At 39.1% G+C, this 22,616-nt stretch overlaps 2 protein-coding genes across 2 annotated transcripts; both read right to left on the reverse strand.

Moving 5' to 3' along the window:
* Positions 1-4,582: 4,582 nt before the first annotated feature.
* LOC306647083 (olfactory receptor 7G2-like) lies at positions 4,583-5,506 on the reverse strand (the record flags this gene model as incomplete). Its single annotated transcript, XM_079116112.1, has 1 exon — positions 4,583-5,506. Exon 1 carries the CDS (start codon positions 5,414-5,416, stop codon positions 4,583-4,585), a length of 834 nt encoding a protein of 277 aa, XP_078972238.1. The 5' UTR covers positions 5,417-5,506.
* Positions 5,507-11,499: 5,993 nt separating this feature from the next.
* Positions 11,500-12,438, reverse strand: LOC306646110 (olfactory receptor 7G2-like; the record flags this gene model as incomplete). The annotated part of the gene is made up of 1 exon (XM_079114578.1): positions 11,500-12,438. One exon carries the CDS (start codon positions 12,436-12,438, stop codon positions 11,500-11,502), a length of 939 nt encoding a protein of 312 aa, XP_078970704.1.
* Between the last annotated feature and the right edge of the window lie 10,178 nt (positions 12,439-22,616).

The following is a 22,616-nucleotide window of genomic DNA, read 5'->3' on the forward strand; positions in this document are numbered from 1 at the left end:
TTGAGTTGTGGCCCTCAGATATACAGCTGCTGCCTCAGTCACTTGTGACTAACTTACATAACAAATTGGTACAAGGCACTGTTTTGCAGTAGGGTGCTGGGAGCCAGCCCAGTAACTCGCAAGGGTCCCTGAAGGATGTGCGGAGCTCAGTGCCAAGGAACGACAAGAACACCTGGAGCAACTTGAAGCAAGTGCTGCTCAGATTTATTTAGCTCTTCTTTTATAGTATTAAGTAAAGCAGGATTAAATAAGACACACGTGTATGGGAAATTACCACAAGCTTTTTCAATAAGTACCACTTTCACACATAGTGGGTCATTAAGGTCAACTTATTTTATTTACTTAAAATTACTCACATAAGCATATTACAGTGAAATATAGTTCCCTCTTTTCATCCCTAGGATTTGTTTACCCCTTTGGTGTCAGAACTATTGTCAGGACAATGACTTATTTTTTTAAGCTAATTTTACTGAACTGCTAAGCAAAACATGCACTTGTCCTTTAGCCTCATGTTCTTATGTTTTGATTTAACCTTAAAGGTCTACTATATTACCTAAACAAGCTCTGATAAAACTAAATTGGATTACTTTATTGCCAAAACAATCAGTGTACCTACTTTTATCTATTATTTTATGTCATTGATTTATCCTCTATCTATTGTAGTACATATGTGAGATTTAAGCCAGCATAAACTACTCATAACCAGTTAATATGCAATGAGGGCATTTCGATCTTAAGACAATTTGATCTTAAGATAATATCTTTCTAGTTGTTTGCGTGTGCTGTTTCTTTGCTCTTTTAGTCCTACATTTCCAGGGTGGCCCTTGACATCCAAGCCTTTGAAGGAAGGACAAACATTGGACATTTGTCCATTTACCATTAATATTAATTATTCATTTACTAATTTCATTGTACACTCCTGTACTGGGAAGAGGTGGATCTGTGGGAGGTGGGTCCTTCTGCTTATTCACTTGTTTCCCTCTAGGTGGATATCACAAACCTCCCCCAATCTTGTAAGGTAGTAGGGCAGTCCTTGCACTGTGGGGACAAGTCTCTGTTTTGTTTGTCAGGCTGTTTTGCTGGTAAAGCATTAACTGGGGTAGATGTGGTCAGCACAGGAGCAAGCAATTCCTGTAACTGTAGTTTTTTTGAAGAACTCCTCAAACTCTGTACCTTCAGACTTGTATGTGTGATGTAGTACATTTTTTAAAGCATTCCTTAACCTCCCCCAACCTCTTCAGACTCATGAGGATAAATTCTTATCCCAAAAATCAGAGAATATGATATGCAGTTGCATAGTTATAAATATGATGATTACGAAAAAGATCACCCAATTCCTAGGAGAGATGACAGTGGCAATTCCTGGAATGGTGGCCTTGCCAAACCATTCCACATGCTCAGACCTTGTCAAGCAGCATGGCGGAAACAGTGCCTGCCTATTGGGGATCTGTGGAGGAAGAGCATTAAGTGGATGATCTGGGTGGGTCTCAGGTAATCAATGATTCCAGAAGGGAGAGGACACAGAAAAGAACATGTGGTAACCATGCAGGTCATAAGTGGATTGATGTAGTCAGTATTCGTTGTTTTTCCTTTACCAACTTGGCATTTCCATAAACCTCTGGTGCATTTGTATCCCCAAGGCAGCTATAATTGTATTATTCATTACATAAAATTGCTTCCATTTCACATGTATAAATTCAAACTTAAATAACAGAAGAATGATTCCTTGTCTCCTGTTATTCTCATCAAGTTACTTCAGTATACATCCTGTTCCTGGGTACAGTAGTTACTCTCTTATTTCAAATATTCATAAGATTCTACTCATTAGGCTGACATTAAAACTGAGGAATATTTTTTGATAGTGATGAAATTTTTATATATTTTCTTCTCTTGTAAATAAAGTCATTGCAACATTCTCTTCTAAGCCTAAAGAAGGAAATAAAAAGTGGGTGGAATTATGGGTTGTGATCAAGTGGTTCTTCATTTTTGCATAGTTCAAAGGAACTCTGCAATGATTTAACTTCTCAATAAAAATTCCTGATTTTCTTTATTATGCTTCAATATTTAAACTCCCTTGCTAATTTAAAGGGTGCAAAATGCAGGCAATTAGTTTGTTTCTCACATTAAGAGGCTCAGGTTCCTTGCACATATTATTATCTATTTTTCTATCTTTTGATGAATCCATTATATATCCACTGAATTCCTCATCTATCTCAAAAAGGCAATTCATAATTGTTCTTTATATAATTGGAGTAGCCATCCTATACATGCATAACACACCTCCACATATAATACTGCAGTTAGTTTTTTAGGAGAGTGTAATTTTGCTTGTGCTTCATGGTATTGATGGTATTCACTAGACGGCCACAGAACACAGCTTCCACACAGTTTAATTTGTAAATACTTAGCCTCATGGTCTGTGATCAGGAGGTCTAGATTTTAAAACTTCTACTTTCCTCAATAAATGATTTTGAATTTTACCTTTAGAAAATTAGACTGAAACTACATGAAATTTATTTTCGCCTTTGATGGGAGACAGGAATCATATTCATTTTTTAAGTACTTTTGACCAAATAATTCATCTTTGCTGTGAGGTTAATTCAGAAATAAATTGTTCATTTACAAGTCAATGATTCCTGGGATCTCTTTCCTGAACAATAGTATTGTTGTATCTCTCCCTGTTCCAATATCACATCCTGTAATGAACATAGAACTTTGTAACCAAAACTAAGTTGTCTGCGGTGATAAAAAAAATCTTTTTTTGTTTTCTTAATCACGAATGTATTTTACAACAAATAGGTACTTTTCTCATCATTTATATTTATTCCCATGTTTGATAGAATTGGGAGTTGGGGCTTGTTAAATTAATTAGGATTTTATGAAGTCATGGAGCTTTGCCATGAGATTCATGCCCTCATAAGAGGAAGAGAGTAGAAATACTGTTTCTGCTAAGAGAAGATCCAACAAAGAGGTAGCAATGTGCAAACCACAAGAAGAAGCCATCACCAGGGTCTGAATCTTCTGAGACCTGCATCTTGGGATTTGCAGTGCCCAGTCCTTGGAGAAATAAATGTCCACTGTTGAACCCAGCCAGGTATGGTGTTTTGCAATACCAGCCCAGCTGCCTGAAGATTACATTCGTCCATGGGTATAGATGAAAACAGTCAAAAAGAAGCCAAACTACAAATCAGATGACCCAATAGCAACAGAACAGAAGATGTCCTGAAGAGTGTCTCATAGTTTTTATTGGTGCATTATAATAATCGGCAATAGCAAGACTTATCATGCCATATTCATACATGCACATAATATAATGTGATTAGGTTTCTTAGATTTTATTCCTCCTCCTGAGCTGCTTCTTCTACTCTATTGAAATTCTTTCTACTATTATTAATTATTATTATTCATATTAGTATTATTGTTTTGATTTGTGCATTAATGAGTTTGTCACCTTTATCTTCTGTTTCATGAACTGTAGATGAATGGGTGGGTTTGTCATTGCAGTGTCCCCAGAATACAGCCCCAATCTCCTCACAGCGATTAGTTTACATTTGAGCAAAGGCCCTGATTCTGTACTGTGCTATGTGAAAGGATGTTTTCTAAATAAATCCATGAAATGTTTGGCTCTCTACTGAAACAAAACCTGAGGAAAAACAACCTTTTTTTCAGTTTTCTGGAAGATCTAGGTATATGATCTGGGCCTTCAGTGACCAGAATGGCAGAGCAAGGATGAAACCAACAGGTGGAAGAGTGAATGAGGTGTCCTTTCCCATGCCTGATGTGCATTGTGTGAACTTCAATGACTCAGGATGACCAGCTTCACTGTTTGAGCAAAGCCAGTTAATAGTGTTTCATATGATGTGAGCTACAGCCCTCCTCACTCCTGAAATTCCAACATTCCATAGTTATGTCAAATTTCATAATGTAGCATTTAGGCCAAATTTGTGGAAGACGAAGCCAAAGTTAGTGGGTGCTATTTTACTACATAAGTAGCATGTTGATAACCACTGAGCTCATTGCCACCTGCTGCCACTGTTGACTGACACTGCATAGCTCCTGTGTCATCTGCAGAACTATCACGGCTCAACAGAAACTGGCAGATGATTATCAGTCTTGGAGACAAAGTTCAGAATATCATGGATTATAAATCAGAAACTAAGATTGCAATAATTTGGGGAAGTCATGTGATCACTCAGCCCATGGGTTGAGGTAGAGGCTCAATCAGTGGCTCCTACTGTGCTGAAATGCTTACTTAGCTCCAACCTTTGTCCTACCACACTAGTGTCACTCACATTGTCATGAGAAATACCCCAAAATCACAATAGCAAGAACCCTTTGCTTATGTTCTGCCTCTATGGAAGCTGACCACAAAATTAAGCTCAAAAAGTTCACATGAGTTTTCAAGAATTCCAAACTACTGGAGTCTCAAGTCACTTTCCATTCTGAGCAGAAATACCCAGATCAGAAGAGGAGCTAAGCATTGCAGAATAAGACTTTAGTGGTAGAAAAAAACTGTTTGGCTCATTCAGTGTTCCTGGATGTTGACTCACTTTAGAAGTCAAAGCACAAAGCACGGAACTAATCACAAGGTAGACATTTGAATGAGTTTTATTAAGGCCTTCTTCATGTCCCTGTTCCTCAGGCTGTAAATAAAAGGGTTCAACATTGGAGGAACCACAGAATACATCACTGAGGCTATTGCACTTTTTCTGGATAAGTCTGTAACTGCAGAGCTAATATACACTCCAAAACCTGTCCCATAGAACAAGGAGACCACTGAGAGATGAGACCCACAGGTGGAAAAGGCTTTAGACTTTCTCCCAGCTGAGGGCATTTGCAGAATAGAGGAGACAATTTTAATATAAGAAAAAACAATCCCCAAGAGAGGAAGACCACCCAGTATGCTTGTCATCACATATACTAGGATGTTATTGAGAAGGGTGTCAGAACAGGCCAGCTTGATGACCTGAACAAGTTCACAGAAGAAGTGAGGGATCTCCAGGTCAGTGCAGAAGGACAGCCTCAGCAGCATCAAACTTTGGAGCAGGGCATACACAACACTGATGATCAAGGGCAACAGAATTAGCAGCACACAGAGGCGGAGGTTCATGATGACTGAGTACCTGAGTGGATGACAGATGGCCACGTAACGGTCATAAGCCATTGCTGCAAGGAGAAAATTTTCCAATCCAGCAAAACCCACACCAAAGCAAACCTGGCTCAGGCAGTCTGTGTAACTGATGGTCTTACTCTGTCTCTGGATGTTCACCAGCATCTTGGGGACAGTGGTAGAGATGAAACAGATGTCAGTGAAGGACAGGTTGGAGAGGAAGAAGTACATGGGGGTGTGGAGGTGGGAGTCAGAGGAGATGGCCAGGATGATGAGCAGGTTCCCAAGAACAGTGACCAGGTACATGGACAGGAACAGTCCAAAGAGGAGGGGCTGCAGATCTGGGTCATCTGAGAGGCCCAGGAGAAGAAATTCTACTGTGCCCACTTGGTTTTCTGATTCCGTGCTGTTGGAGAGACTGATGGGATAGATAGGCGTGAGGAGATAGATAATGGATGCACTCAATTCCTTATTAGGAAAGCATGGTGTCTGCAAGGTGAGGTGAGTAGAGTTACAATCTTCTCAGCTCCTGTGACCTGCTCCCTTCCCTCTCAACCTCCTGTCTTTCTCACTTCGACTCTCCAACTATCTGACTGTTTATTCTTTAATACAACCTCCTTTTCTACTTGATCCACCTCATAGGAATAAAAAATCAAATAAAATGTGGCTTTTCCCTGAGACTTCTCCAATCCTTAAATGAACAGTAAATGAATAAACAGACAATATTACACCTAAATCAATAATAGCAACTTTCATCAAGATTTCAACTCCATGTACATTTGGTATGTCAAAATACATTCTATTGTCATGTATAATTAAAAAGAACAAATAAAATAAAATAAATTATAATAGATGAAAAACAGGATTTTAACTCAGAGTGATGGGGCTTTCTTCCTGACTTTGGTGCTTGTTTGTTAAAGAAGTAAATTTGCTTAGTTGTGCAAGAAGTGTCAGGCTCCTTATTTGTATTTTTGGGAACCTCTATAAATCCTAATAGGAATATTGCCAGGATGAGTAGTGAGAAGACACATCTTCAACAACACTGCCTGAGATCCAAGACACTCCTGGTATTTCTGTCGTGTTTTGCTCCTGGCACGAACAAAATGAGGACACCTGGCACGGGTCATTACAGAAGGAAGAGATGAGGGGAACAAATGCAGAAGAAAAACAGGTTATCCTTACTTGATAACCAAAACCATCAGGGGAGCATCAGGGTGCTGAAAGGCCCGCTAGCCAGCTTGCACAGAGAGAGAAGCCAGAAGAGGGAACAACTGAACAGAAGCTCATGAAATTCCTGTTTGCTTCTCAGGTACGTGCAATAAAGTGTCTTGAAATCAAAACAAATACATCAGAACTACAAGGGTAACTGAAATAGTTTAAAAATTTGAAAAGAAAACTGATTTTTCCTAACAAGACATCCAAAGAATGATAAAAACTTTAGATTTTGAATGATCACAGATGTGAACCTTTTAATTATAAGAACATCTCAAATATCCAAATGACAGATCAAAACTATAAAGAACCGAGTGTGGAGCATTCACCATCGAATTAAAAGATACTGCCTTGTTTGCATTATTATTGTTGAAAAATAAGTAATACCTATTCATTTTCCATATCCATAATATGAAAAGTATACAAAAGAAATCACTATAGTGAACTTGACACACAGTTTTTATCTGTGCTTGCAGTACAGATGGAGACCTGGGGAATGAAATGGAGCAAATCATATTCCGTGCATGTATAACTGTGTCTAAATGAATCCCAAAGTCATGTATAACTACAAGGTGCTAACAAAAACAATTTAAAAACACATTATCTCCATGTATATTACATGGCCTTTTCTTATGTTGAAAAAATAATGTGTTTAATCACTTCTTAGTGTTGGTATAATTTTCCCTTGCTCATTAAACTCACTACCTTACTTTGTCCCAATGTCTTGTTATATTACAATTTATTTTTCATTTTTCCAACCAATGGCCATTTTTAATTATTGAATATATGTATAATATATATATGTATATATATGTATATGTATATGTGTATATATATATATATATATATGTGCCCATAAAAATACACACACATAAAGTGTACAAAATATAAATGAACTTAAAAAAACGCATTAAGGTCAATTTAATTAAAAACTGGTTTTTCATCTGTAAAATGAAGGAGAATAGGTTGGAACACAAAATCTTGGTCACATTGATGCCTGCTGTTTTGTTATTTTATGAGCAGAATATGGGTGGCAAAACAGCCACCCTGTGGATTCATGCACGCAGCTCATCTCTCAGGTTAGGCTGTGCTGTTCTGTTTATCAGCAATTCGTAGGTTAGTGCCAAGAGAGAGCTGAATCCATGTGTTGTCTTGGCATCTGCTTTGTTCTCCACCTGCTCTTTCCCAGAATTTTCATAACAAGATAGAGGGCTGGTCAGGATCTGCTCTACAGAGGGAATTAGGATCCAGAAAGGAAAAAGTAACCAGAAGCTATCAGCATCCTTTGCCCTTTGTGAAATAAATGAAAGGAAATGTTAGAGAATTCTAGAACAAATTACAACCTGCACAGGAGCAAATTGCTGTGGAGCATGGAAGGCAGCGCTGGACTCCATCAGCAGAGTGAGGTGGTAGTGAAAGGAAAGGGGCTCATGTGCTGGTGCAGGAGAGGAGGTCAGCGTGCACAGGTGACGCACAGTCAGGAAGACACCCTGCAGCTGACTAGTGCTGCTCACCCTCCTCAGGTCTTTACCTCTGGCTACCCAAGACGGACTGACGGACAAAGATCTATCACTGGAAGGAAATATAAACCAGGAGGCTTCAGGTTACCTGGTGCCAACACTGAGGAATGACATTGTTCTTCCCTGGATGTGAAGGAGGAAAACAGAAGCTCTGTTCTCAGGGAATGCAGAACGAGGGCAGCACCTGTCTCCGGTTCAGAAATGATGGGCCCCAGCTCAGGGCCAGGTGTGTTACATATTCACCTGGGCCAGGTGTGGAGTGAAGGGTCAGAGGCAGACTGTCATCTCTGTGGCCCTTGGGGCTTCAATATCCAAAGCTTCTCATTAGTTGAGTTCTTTCTGACTCCTGCACAAATCCTGAGGGTGCACCCCTGAGGACTGGAGAGCAGCAGCTGTGCAGATGCCTTTCACCTGAATTCTGGGTACACAGATAGTGTGGACAACGGGCTTTCTGAATGATGGTGCATGGGGTGGGACAGAAAGTGAGGAATGAGGGCTGACGTTCAGTGAGAGAATTGGCTCGGTATCTAAAAGGAAGGCATTACCATCAAAGATGACTGGAAATTGTGTGTGCACTGCATACTCGAAGATCAACATCAGGATTTCCAAATGAATGTTGATTATAACATGTCTATTAGGCGTTCACATGAAGGCGCCAAAGGGGCCTTTGGATATGCTTTGGGAATTCTAGAGAGACATTGAGGAGATCTATCTATTTGGCTAAACATTTCATTGTCTAGTAAGTGATAATATACAGAAAGTACCATAAAAATACCAACCATTTAAAGCTTATTCTATGTATAGGTCTGGTAAATGTGAACTTCTTTTGCATTTTATAAGCAAAAGCTTCCATAGTCAAAATGGACGATAACACCTATGTCACTTCCTTTTTAGCATTTTTACCAATGCATGTTTGCAACTTTGTAGTAGCAGCACATAAGCACATTACAACTCATAATTGGAGGTCATAGATTTCAACTAAGAGTCAATTATAGAGGGCAACATGAGGGGCAGATATGAAAAATGGTGGAATGAGACAGACATAGTTACCCTATGTACATGTATGATTACACAAATGATATGAATCTACATTGTACACAGACAGAAAAATGAAAAGATATTCCCCATTTGTGTACAATGAATCAAAATGCCATCTGCAAAAATGAAAAAAAATAATTTAAAAATAAAATATTTAAAAAAAATCAATTATCAATATCATTGCCCCAAAATGCAAATGAACAGAAATAATTTGACCTGAGTCAAGACACCTTTGTGATTGGAACTAAATAGCCTCTAGGGCTTGTTTGTTGCTATAAGAAACTTAGTTTTGCAGACTGGTGAGCTGCAGTCATTAAGACATGTGATATTAGTGCAGGGATTGATGCAACCATGCCACTGTAGAGAAAGAGAGTCCAGGACACATGGACACCTGAGCACTCTGCTTCTTCATTGCTGAACCGTGTTACAGAAACCACCAGACTCCTTAATGAAATGTTCTCAGTAATGAAAATGAATATGATTCCTTTCTCACATCAAGGGCAAAAGTAAAGTGCTCAGGGCTCCAACTTCAGATGGGAAAGGCAAGACTACACATTCTCAAAGTAGACAGTTAAGTCCCAACACCTACTGAGCAGTGACTACAAGAAAAATAGTGTCAAAAACATAAAATAAAATTACTGTATTAAAATAATGAATAAATAAATAAATAAGAAAAATATGAAATTAAATCTAAGCATGTTAGTGTACCTACTAACTACTATAACACACATGATAAAGGAGACCCATGTCTAAAGAATAAGGTTGTGATGTATAGAGATAGAAATGGAGAGGACTGCTATTACGAATTATGTAAAGGACTACTAGAAATTAATTTTCAAAAGGATAAGAAGCTCGATGGAAATAAAATGCATATATTTTACAAGACAAGACCAATTCTATGTGAAATGACACTGAACTCCTCCACAAGAGAAATTTAAATTAATTAAATTATACTTCACACCCTTTAGACTGTCAAATTAAGGGAAAATGTTTGAGGAGTGATATGGAAGAGCAGGAATATCTGCTTGGGAAGGAAAATGGCTTAATCACCTTAAAAATATCTTTGAAATTAACCAAATGTGAATAGTTACCCTGCTATAGCCAGTAGTTTCACCCCAAGTTTTTAAACATTTTATTTCCTTCAAAAGACATGGAGAATAGTCATACAACGTGAATCACAGCAGCAGAAAAATATATGCTAATATTTCAACACCAGAAGCGTTTCCCATTTTTAATGTCCCTCTACATAAATATGGAGTTTAAAAATGAATGAATGACTTCTAATTACAGCATGATCAATCCTTCAGAGCAGGATGATAGCACCAATGAGACATGGAATTCATGTATCAAATTTGATCTTCAACAAGGTCTAAAGGAAGCACATATATAATGATAGTATCGGATTTTTAAAGGAGTAATTAAAATGTCCTATAATCTTTTGAAAATGATATTTTTATAGGGAAAAATATGATCAACTACTGGCTTCCCCAATCCAGCTTTTTTCTTCAGTGTTATGTGTCTCCTTTTCTCCACTTTTCCCTATCTTACTTTGAGCCAGTTGATTATACTCAAGGCCCACCCAAATAATCCAGGAAAAACTCATCCTCAACAAATAAATCCTCTTTTCCCAAACACACAGCATTCACTCAATTATCCTATACGTCAATCACAGATCAGTGGGACAGGATCTGAACAGAGTTTGAGGCCACCATTCAGTCCACTACAGAGATTCTGTCAGTCTAGTTGGTCGATGAGGAAATGAACTATGTGTGGACCTAAGGAAGGACACTCAGGTTTTTGTCTCTAGCATCTTATTCAGGTATGGCACCTGGATTTCTTGCTACCACCTGGTGACCTGAAAGGGAACCAGTCTTAGGAAGAGGCCACTTTAAGGAGGACTGATTGAAGCCCTATACTTCTGGAACATTCCTTACCTCAGCTGTCCTTGTGAGAAAAGGCAATGCTCTTAATTGATGCAGCATTTCAATATTAGCCTTTCTTTTTCGTATTATAACTTAGGATTATTTCATTGATGAATTTCAGTTATGTCAAAATCATCACAAACCACTGAAATCATCTAATTATGCCAACCTCACAGAAGAAGGTACTGAATGTGGAGAATGCTATAATAATCTCAAGGTTGCAGTCTGCTTCACAGACTATGAATGGGCAACATTTTGCATCACATAAGACTAAATCTGGAGGTGATTCAGGTGACACCAACCATAAGAACAGGTGGAGCCTACTCGCCATATAAGACCACAGTTAAGATTCAATATACAACTGACTGATGACATTCTATAGTTTTGCCTTTTTCTAGGAAGACACAAAAACAAAATTTTCAAAAATCAGAAGCCAGTGCTTCAATAACCATTTCTGTGAAATGTGAGAAAATAAAGTATGTTCTGTTCATAGGAATCATATGTCAAATATCACAAAGTTAGGAAAAAAAAGTCAGGGTTCAAGACAAGTTATAATGCACATGGTGATTATTTATCTAACTGTGAGAAATATGCATTAAGACAAGTTTGACACATTCATGCTGAACAGGAATCTTGTCATTTTGAATTATAGACCAAAGAGAAGGAACATAGAGATGTGGAGATGGAAGTCATTATATCATAGAAGGGAAGTTGTCTTTCCAATGAGATTCCTCAAAGCCTCCTTCAAGTCCCTGTTCCTCAAGCTGTAGATAAAGGGGTTCAGCATCTGAGGAACCACAGAATACATTACTGATGCCACAGCTGTCTTCCTGGGAGAGTCAGTCACTGAAGAGCTAATGTACACCCCTGCACCTGTCCCATAGAACAAGGAGACAACAGACAGGTGGGACCCACAAGTAGAAAAGGCTTTATGCTTTCCTCTTGATGAGGGCATTCTCAAGACAGAGGACACAATGTGAATGTAAGAGAAGATGATCCCAGAAAGAGGAATGCCACCAAACATGCAAGTTACAACATATATCAGTACATTATCCACTGAGGTATCAGAACAGGCCAGCTTGATGACCTGAGCAAGTTCACAGAAGAAGTGTGGGATCTCCAGGTCTGCACAGAAGGATAGCCGCAGCAACATCAGAGTGTGAAGGAGGGCATCCACCGAGCTAATGAACAAGGAGACCAGAACCAGCGTTACACAGATGTGGGGCATCATGATGACTGTGTACCTCAATGGATGACAAATGGCCACATACCGGTCATAGGCCATCACTGCAAGGAGAAAATTTTCTAAATATGCAAAAATTAAGACAAAAAATATCTGGGAGAGACATCCTATGTAAGTGATGCTCTGATCCTGTGTTTGGATATTCACCAGCATCTTGGGGACTGTGCTTGTGCTTAAACACATGTCATTAAAGGACAGGCTGCAGAGGAAGAAGTACATGGGGGTGTGGAGGTGGGGGTCAGAGCTGACAGCCAGGATGATGAGCAGGTTTCCCAGGATGGTAACCAGGTACATGGACAGGAACAGGCTGAAGATGAGGGACTGCAGTGCTGGGTCCTTTGTCAGTCCCAGAAGGAGGAATTTTGAGACAGCTGTTTGGTTTGTGGGTTCCATGTTGCTGGAGACTACTATGGGAAAGATGGGAGAAAACATCATAACCAATATGGAAAGCAACAACACTTGGAAAGAGGACAGAATTGCACATCCCTGATTCCCAACCCCAGTTATCTGCTGAATCACCCTCAGGATAAGCACAAGCAGTCTGTGCTTCAAGAAGCCCTTAGGAATATTTGATGTAGTTTGAGAACAACTTTATCAAACACAAAAGTTTCCTCCTTGTTACTGTGAACTGGAATGAATATTCATATTTTTTGTGATGTAATTTCTTCCCATACCTCATTACACACTCCTCCTCCTCCATTTCTTTCATTGAAATGAGTTGCTATTGAACACCAATTCTCTTCCAGGCACTTTGCTAAGTGCTAAGAATGAAATAAAAGTGTGAGACATGATTTTGAACTAGAATTTTCCATGCCTTTATTTTAAGAGACATCAAGAATAAAGTCTGGAAATCTGTCTTCTAAAGCAATGGTTCCCTAATTTGGGCTTGCTTCAAAATCATCTTGTGAAAAATTATGTGTTTTATTACCATCCAGATTTACCCAGGAGGACACTCAGGAAGGATCAGTTTATATCATGGATATCTGAACCATAGTGCATGTTCAGCAAAGACTGGATTTGAGCTCAGATATTCTGACTGTTGAGTTGATTCTTAAGTAATTTCTGTCCTTGTCTCCGGATAGTACAGGACAGGCATTGAAAATTGGCCACTCAGATCTCATCATTTCAATTGCAATTTTATTATTTCCCCTACAAAAAGTCTCCAATCCTTCCCTGATTTTCAATATACGTCCATCCTACCTGTGAAAACAATTACAGAAGGAGATGGAATCCTTCCTGTTGGACCTGAGCAAAGATTAAGAAATGTTGTCTCTAAACCTTTGAAACTCAGAGGACACCCCCACAGGAACTTAAGTCAGCCCTCATTCAAAGGGAAGCCACGAGATTCTCTACCTCATTCTGAAGGAGTTCTTCCCTTAATTTAATAAACAACATATCAATTAAAGAAAAACAACAAATGAGATGAAAGTGAAATGTGTAGGCTCCTAACAAAAGAGATCCAACTAGAAACAATTTTGGATTCTCATAACAGACACTTACAAGTTGACACATCCTCTCAGGACACCCTGGGACTTCTCTGGTGTGTCACAGAGGAGCAACGGCCTTTGTCTACAGAGAGAGACATAACTGGGTAGAACAGCATTGTCCTTTCAGTGCAATATGGAAAGCACACATTCTGAACATGATCCAGGTCTAGAAAAGCTTGAGGAGGGAGAAGTCACCAACTGTACAAGAAACCAGCTGCCTGTGGAATGCATTAATCATCTTGCTTCTGGAAGTCATTTTGGATTGATTTACATCCAACCATCACATTGTACACCTTGAATTTATACCAATTTTATTGAATTATCCTCCAATGAATGTATAAAAATACCATGATCATGATTTATGATGAAATTCATCCAACAAAAGCACCTGCACACCATCGCCACATGGATTCCCCACTCCGATATTTCTCTTTTGATTCTGCATTTGCAGTAGTGAACTGTGGCCCAGAGCACTCTTCAATCCTCAGAAAGAAGAGTGTGTCACAATAACTGATGAACAAGGACAGAGATATGATAAATGCAAATATCTGGGAAGTGTTCACTGTGATGAAACAAATTCTGGAATTGATGGCCAGAAGGAAGGATAAGAAGGAAAACATTGATTAAACACTGTCTGTGAAATGGAGGTGAGTGGAAATGCACAGACCTGAGCGATGCACATACATGTGATGCAGGACATATAATAATATGTATAGCGACTAAAATGATTTCAACAGTGAATAAATGAGACACATGAATTGCACCTCTCAAACACCAAATATGGGATTTTAGACGTCTGATTGGTTTAAATAGGAATGTTGTCCAAAAGCCTCACCTGGATGCTGAAGGTGGAAGATGGATCTTCAAGGAAATGCAGACTGACATAGTGTCAGGTGTTCCTGGTCAGAAAGGCTCATCTCTGGGAGGAGCTCAGGTGCTGCATCCTGGCTGGGGCAGGGCTGCTGAGTGAGGTGGTCCCATACCGATGCCTACAGTCTCTATTTCTCTGCAGGCTCAATATCCCAATCTCCTCATTAGTTCAGCTATTTTACTAACAATCTGATCCCAAGAGTGCACGTCCTTGAAGACCAGCTCTGCAAGAATGAGGGATTCATGGTGGCTGATTCCTAACCCCTGAGGCTGTGATTGCACCATTCAGTTCTCTGCCCCGTCTCTGTTCACTAGCATTGCTTGAGGCTTGCATCTCTCTACCAGGGCTTCTTTAAATTACAAACAAAACTATTATTTTAATTAATCATTTTGGGAATCTTGCTTTAATAATTTGGAGACATTTCCTATATGGGTGGGTAAAAATAATACTTCCTAAAATATTAGCTAAGTCATTGTTAGTCAGCTTTCTGTTGCTGTAATGAATATCTCGGAGAGGTTCACTTTGGCTCATGGTTTGAGAGGTTTCATTTCATGGTCAGTTGCTCAGTCAGTGACAGCACAGTACATCTCAGAGCGAGAGCGTGGCAGAAGAGTCCAGTTCAGTCATGGCAGCCAGGGTATGAAAAGAGGGAAAGAAGAGGGGCCAGGATCCCAATACCCCGTTCAAGGGCAGGCACCCAGGGACCAGACTTCCTTCCACTATGTCCCACATCTGAAAGGCCCCAGCACCTCCCTCTGGTGCCACATCATGAAGACCAAGCCTTAACATGTGACCTTACAGGACAAATATCCAAATATCCAAAATAATAATGTACCACTGCAAACACCCAAGGTGCTTCTCCTTGGTCAGATAGCTTTTGGCTGGGCCATAATTTTTGTTTATTAATATTTTCAAAGAATCTTCTAATACATTCTCTTTCATCACTGTGGACCACCAAAAATGCAGACATAGCTGTCACTTCCTGCTTACCATTTCACCAATGCCATTTTCACTTCCATCCCAATAGTTTCAATTTTTTTTTCCTTCCCATAAGATGAGCTCAAGGTGCAATACTGGTTTGTTACTTTTAATGGAGATACAACTACAAAATTAACAAAAGGCAGAATTCTGCAGCTATGCCCAGATGCTCAACACCTTAGACTAGATTTCATCAGCCATTTTACAGGTGGAGGCGGAGTTCTGTGTTAGTTTTCTTTTTAAAACAGTTTATGTATAAAGGCTTCAATATTTTCACACTGAATGTAACTTAGAATATGTTAAGTCTGTATGTCCGTTGGGTATTTTATTTAAATGGATGACTACATAAGGACCTTCTTCACCATGTTAACCTCATCCACTTTAAAAAATGGAAAGAGTATATAAAAGGTATCAGTGGAGTTATTTCAAAAAGGTCAGTGTTTCCACTGACAACCCCAAACACAGCAATATGTAAAAGGAAGATGAAGGGATTAAAAAAAAAAAAAAAAAAAAAAAAACCTCAAACATAATATAATAGGATAAGTAAACAGAAGCCAAGGACCTCTATGGATTCATCTCCATAAGCCAGAAAGTGCTTCCTCTTTGACAGCTGAGGACACAGTGTTCTAGGAGGATATTAGTGTTCAAGAGCAGAAGCAGTTTCTGTACCTCAGCGATGACCGTGGTTGAACTTGAGCATTTCCTGTCCCCATGGCTGTGGAGCTGGAGCACCCAAAAGTTTCAGAAAAGCCTCCAAGGAAGACCTTCACTGAGCTCGCTGCCGGCTTTGTGTGGATTTATGGCAGCGTGCACATCAATGAGCAGAAGGCAGTGAACTGGATTTAGGCATAGAGAACTAATTGGTGATGGGTGAGAGCGATTGTGAACCTGCCACAGGAGAAAGTTCTCTAAAGCTCCCATTGGGTTGACCTTGGGAAATCATGGGAGGAGAATAGCTGTGGAGAGTGAGGACAGGGAATCACCTCGATGAGGGTTGCTGTGAAGGGAGCAGGCACTGAGACTGCAGCCAGGCTGAGATGAGATGTCAAGCAATGCTTTACTTTTGCAGTTCTGGGGATAATACCAGGGCCTTACATAGGGGAGGCTACCACTTCAACACTGAGTGACAGCCCTAGACACAGGGAGCCATTTTTTGAAGATGAATCCATATACCTTGAAATCACAATGTCAGACTCCCAAGATGAACATCTACCTTAATGTAAGGGGACTCACGATTAGTATCCAATTAGCAATACTGAAGACTGAAGCTTCTGCAAGATCCTATTAAGTGACTTCTGAAAACATCCATCCATAAATAACCACAAAGATCTTCTTGGTTCTCAAGACCTTCCGTTCTCTGCCCACCAAAGTGGTGTATCACCAGCAGCGATATCAAAGCAGGACCCACATTCAAGAGCAGAGCATGTGTTTTTGAAGTCTTAGGCAGTATGACTATAAGTTCATTAAAGCATTGTGAGCAGTTTACACTTAACGATGATATCCTTCTCCATAAAATGATCTCTTGCACTGATTTTTTTTAATGTAGGAATCAGAAGAAAGATGACATATGCTGGAATTTGAAAATAAAAATGAAGAAAACAGTAGCAATTTGTTGGTGTGTCCAACACCAAATATTGGATAAGGAAGACACAATGTCCCTCAACAAGGGTCCTTGTTGGTTGTACAGTTGCTTGAGGAGGAAGAGGAGCAGCACAGCAGAGAGGGGAAGAGCAAAGGTCCCCTGGTGCTTGGAACCCGAGGCTTTCCTGATGCAGACTCAGCAGGCAACTCAACGAGTGTGAGACCCTTGTGACGTGTGATCGTCAGGATGGCTGGCCGTGGAAAAGGCTACAGCTTGACAGGACCATTACCTTTCTCCTCTCAGGTGTCCCTCAACCTGAAACACCTGAGACATCAACTCTTCCCTCCCCTTTGTCGGGTCACAACCAAATCCAACACACTTGGGCATGGATACACCTTTCCTCTGTAATGGATTCACATGTGTGTTTCTAAGTATGTCTAATGGAAACCCAAATAAAACAAACAAACAAACAAACAACCAAGCTTGAGGTGCAACTAAACCTTTTGTGATTAAAAACACAAACTTTGTTATTTCAACTTTTTCTACCTATTTCTTGTATAAATGCAAGTGATAATATAGAGACTCTAATTTCTCCAAAAACTCACAAATACAAAGGGGTGATTACAAGTATGGCTCCATGAATATGGTTACATGTTTACTAGGACTCTTAATGGTTTGAAAATATTACATGTAATCTATTTGGACAGGATGCCATGTAAGTATGCTTCACTATTGCAGAATTCCCATATGAACCTTACCCTCTTTCATAGTTTTTGCTTCAATACATGTATTTTCTAAACATTAAAGGTCATAGATTTGACTTATGGTTGTTTCTCATCAATATTGTTGTAGGAAGTTGCAAATTAACAGAAAAGTTGTTAACCTGAGGTTCTAGCTACCTTGGGGTTGTAACAAAAATAAATCTGGAGATTGTTACCCCAAATGACTTAATTTTAGGGCTGGCGCGCTCCAATGAACATCTGAAACGTTGGTGCAGAAAAAGACACAATAGCTCCTGAACCATCAAGACAGTCCAGAAAACATCAGCATGAAAACAGATGGCTGATTTATTTCTGAGTTGAAAGGCAGAGAGAAATGTGGAGTTCTGCCACTTCAAAGGCAGAAAGAAACTCTAAGAGGTTTCATGGTTTTAAAAGGCAATGTTCTAAATTATTTCAATTGATGTAAATAATTCTTTCACCATTAAGAATCACTGAGGAAGTGCTGGGGAGATAGCTCAGTTGATAGAGTGCTTGCCTTGCAAGCACAAGGCCCTGGGTTAGATCCCCAGCACCACAAAAAATAAAAAATAAAATAAAAAAGAATCACTGAGGAAGATCATTATGGAAAATAGTGTCCTAGCAACTCATATTTGAACTAAGGACTTGTGTACATCCACCAAATGCTGTGGAGCAGATAGCATGTTGACAAAACAACTCAGTGTAAATGTTTCAAACATGTAGTTTCCAAAAGGGGAAAAGAAAGTGGGTCATGTAGCATGTGAAAAGACACTTCACCTTATAAAAAGAGAAATGTAAATCAGTGGCACCAATTAGCACAGCTGCCACTGCCTGGGTAATTGAAAATGTTCTGTGCTGATTGAGGACCATGGGATTATCTAACAGGAAGGCAGCACGTGAAGTTCAACCACTTCAGAAAGCTCACTGGCACTTCTCAAAGGAGAACTTTACACCCTTGTAGCCAACAAACCCACCCAAAGAATGAAATATTCCCAACACGATGCATGAAAAAACCTATTCCATCAACTTTAATTACAATTACAGAAAAATAATAAACCCAATTTCATCCATATCAGAAAAAAAATCCCTGTTGTTTTGTGTTATCAAACATCATATAAAAATAGGACTGATTATGGGGTAACATCAGCTAAACCCAATAACATGAAGGAATCTCAGAAGTGCAATGATGAAAATGACAACCAAGTCCCAGAAACCAATCATGACCTTGGAACTTTATCAAGGTCAGAAGAAAGTTGTTATAATTTAGTGCACAAGTATCCATGAGGAAGTGATAACAATAGTATCATAGAATGACTTTTTGGAGATAGGTATTATGATATGGGCAATCAAAAAATGACTGCAGCCCAGGCACAGTGGTGCACACCTGTAATCGCAGCAGCTCAGGAAACTGAGGCAGGAGGATCATGAGTTCAAAGCCAGCCTCAGCAATCTAGTGAGAATATAAGCAACTCAGCAAGAACCTGTCTATAAATAAAATACTGAAAAGGGTCAGGGATGAGGCTCAGTGGGTAAGTGCCCCTGGGTTCAATCCTCATAAAAAAAATCTGACTGCAGGGCTGGGATGTAGCTTAGTGATTTCATACTTGACTAGCATCATGAGGCTGAGTATCTACTCCCAGCACTGTAAAAACATTGCATTAATCTAGTCTCAATTCCTACTCAATCTAAAAAAGAACATCAGTGACACAGTCACATCAATATTTATTGCAGCTCAACACACAATAGCTAAACTGAGGTCCTTCAGCAGATGAATGGATAAAGAAAATGTGGTACATATACACAGTGGAATATTACTCAATCTTACAGAAGAATGAAATGATGGCATTCTCTGGTAAATGGATGGAGCTGGAGAATATCGTGCTAAGTGAAATAATCCAATCCCAAAAACCAAAGGCTGATTATTTTCTCTGACATGCTGATGCTAATTCACAATAAGTGGGGATGGGTGGTGGTTGAGGAAGAATAGAGTTACTTTGGATTAGGTAGAGGGAAGTGAAGGGAGGGGAGTGGGTACAGGGTTAGAAATGAGAGTAGATGTGGCTGTATCTCTGTAGTATGCTGATTTTAAGTCCTTTGGGTATAGACCAAGGAGTGGGATAGCTGGGTCAAATGGAGGGTCCATTCCGAGTTTTCTAAGGAACCTCCACACTGCTTTCCAGAGTGGCTGCACCAATTTGCAGCCCCACCAGCAATGTATGAATGTACCTTTCTCCCCACATCCTCGCCAACACCTGTTGTTGCTCGTATTCTTGATAATCGCCATTCTAATTGGGGTGAGATGGAATCTTAGGGTGGTTTTGATTTGCATTTCTCTTATTACTAGAGATGTTGAACATTTTTCCATATGTTTGTTGATTGCTTGTAGATCTTCTTCTGTGAAGTGTCTATTCATTTCCTTGGCCTATTTGTCGACTGGATTATTTGAATTCTTGGAGTAAAGTTTTTTGAGTTCTTTATAGATTCTGGAGATTAGTGCTCTATCTGAAGTATGATTGGCAAAGATATTCTCCCACTCTGTAGGCTCTTTCTTCGCATTGCTGATAGTTTCCTTTTCTGAGAGAAAGCTTTTTAGTTTGAATCTATCCCAGTGGTTGATTCTAGCTTTTATTTCTTGTGCTATGGGAGTCCTGTTAAGGAAGTCTGATCCTAGACCAACAAGGTGAAGATTTGGACCTACGTTTTCTTCTATAATCTGCAGGGTCTCTGGTCTGATTCCGAGGTCCTTAATCCATTTTGAGTTTAGTTTCGTGCATGGTGAGAGATATGGGTTTAGTTTCATTCTGTTGCATATGGATTTCCAATTCTCCCAGCACGATTTGTTGAAGAGGCAATCTTTTCTCCATTGCATATTTTTGGCACCTTTGTCTAGTATGAGAAAATTGTATTTATTTGGGTTTGTGTCCGTGTCCTCTATTCTGTACCATTGATCTACCTTTCTATTTTGGTACCAATACTATGCCGTTTTTGTTACTATTGCTTTGTAGTAGAGTTGAAGATCTGGTATTGCAATACCCCCTGTTTCACTCTTCCTGCTAAGGATTGCTTTAGCTATTCTGGGTTTCTTATTCTTCCAGATGAATTTCATAATTGCTTGCTCTATTTCTGTAAGGTACGTCATTGGGATTTTAATTGGAATTGCATTGAATTTGTATAGCACTTTAGGTAGTATGGCCATTTTGACAATATTAATTCTTCCTATCCAAGAACATGGAAGATCTTTCCATCTTCTAAGGTGTTCATTAATTTCTTTCTTTAGTGTTGTATAGTTCTCATTGTAGAGGTCTTTCACCTCTTTTGTGAGATTGATTCCCAAGTATTTTATTTTTTTCGAGGCTATTGTGAATGGGGTAGTTTTCCTAATTTCTCTTTCTGAAGATTCATCACTTATGTATAAAAATGCGTTGGATTTATGAGCATTGATCTTGTAACCTGCTACTTTACTGAATTCACTTATGAGTTCTAAGAGTTTTCTGGTGGAATTTCCAGGTTCCTCTAAATATATAATCATGTCATCAGCGAACAGGGATAGTTTGAGTTCTTCTTTCCCAATTCGTATCCCTTTAATTTCTTTGGTTTGTCTAATTGCTCTGGCCAGAGTCTCAAGAACGATGTTGAATAGAAGTGGTGAAAGAGGGCATCCCTGCCTTGTTCCAGTTTTTAGGGGGAATGCTTTCAGTTTTTCATCATTTAGAATGATATTAGCCTTGGGCTTAGCATAAATGGCCTTTACAATGTTAAGGAATGTTCCCACTATCCCTATTTTTTCTAGTGTTTTGAGCATGAAGGGGTGCTGTATTTTATCAAATACTTTTTCTGCATCTATTGAAATAATCCTGTGATTCTTGACTTTAAGTCTATTGATATGGTGAATGACATTTATTGATTTCCTGATGTTGAACCAACCTTGCATCCCTGGGATGAAACCCACCTGATCAAGGTGCACTATCTTTTTAATATGTTTTTGTATGCAATTTGCTAAAATTTTGTTGAGAATTTTTGCGTCGATGTTCATTAAGGATATTAGTCTGAAATTTTCTTTCCTTGATGAGTCTCTGTCTGGTTTAGGTATCAGTGTGATATTGGCTTCATAGAATGAGTTTGGGAGGGTTCCCTCCTCTTCTATTTTATGGAATACTTTGAGAAGTATTGGAATGAGCTCTTCTTTAATGGTTTTATAGAACTCGGCTGAGAACCCATCTGGTACTGGACTTTTCTTTGTTGGTAGGCTTTTGATGACTTCTTCTATTTCAGTACTTGAAATTGGTCTATTTAAATTGTTTATGTCCTCCTCCTTCAGTTTAGGCAATTCATATGTCTCTAGAAACCTGTTGAAGTCTTCGAAATTTTCTATTTTGTTGGAGTATAGATTTTCAAAATAGCTTCTAGTTATGTTTTGTATTTCAATCCTGTCTGTTGTGATATTTCCTTGTTCATTCCGAATTTTAGTGATTTGGGTTTTCTCTCGTCTTCTCTTTGTTAGTGTGGCTAAAGGTTTATCAATTTTGTTTATTTCTTCGAAGAACCAACTATTTATTTTGTCAATTTTTTGTACTGTTTCTTTTGTTTCAATTTCAGTAGTGTGGAGATTCCTTAGAAAACTTGGAATGGTCCTGCCATTTGACCCAGATATCCCACCCCTTGGCCTATACCCAAAGGACTTAAAATCAGCATCCTACAGAGATACAGCCACATCAGTGTTCTTAGCTGCTCAATTCACAATAGCCAGAGTGTGGAACCAACCTAGATGCCCTTCCATTGATGAGTGGATAAAGAAACCGTGGTATATATATACAATGGAATATTACTCAGCCATAAAGAATGATAAAATTATGGCATTTGCAGGCAAATGGATGAAATTGGAAAATATCATGCTAATTGAGATAAGCCAATCT

The sequence above is a fragment of the Sciurus vulgaris genome, assembly GCF_902686455.1.
Source record: "Sciurus vulgaris genome assembly, chromosome: 16".
NCBI classification, from domain to species: Eukaryota; Metazoa; Chordata; class Mammalia; order Rodentia; family Sciuridae; genus Sciurus; species Sciurus vulgaris.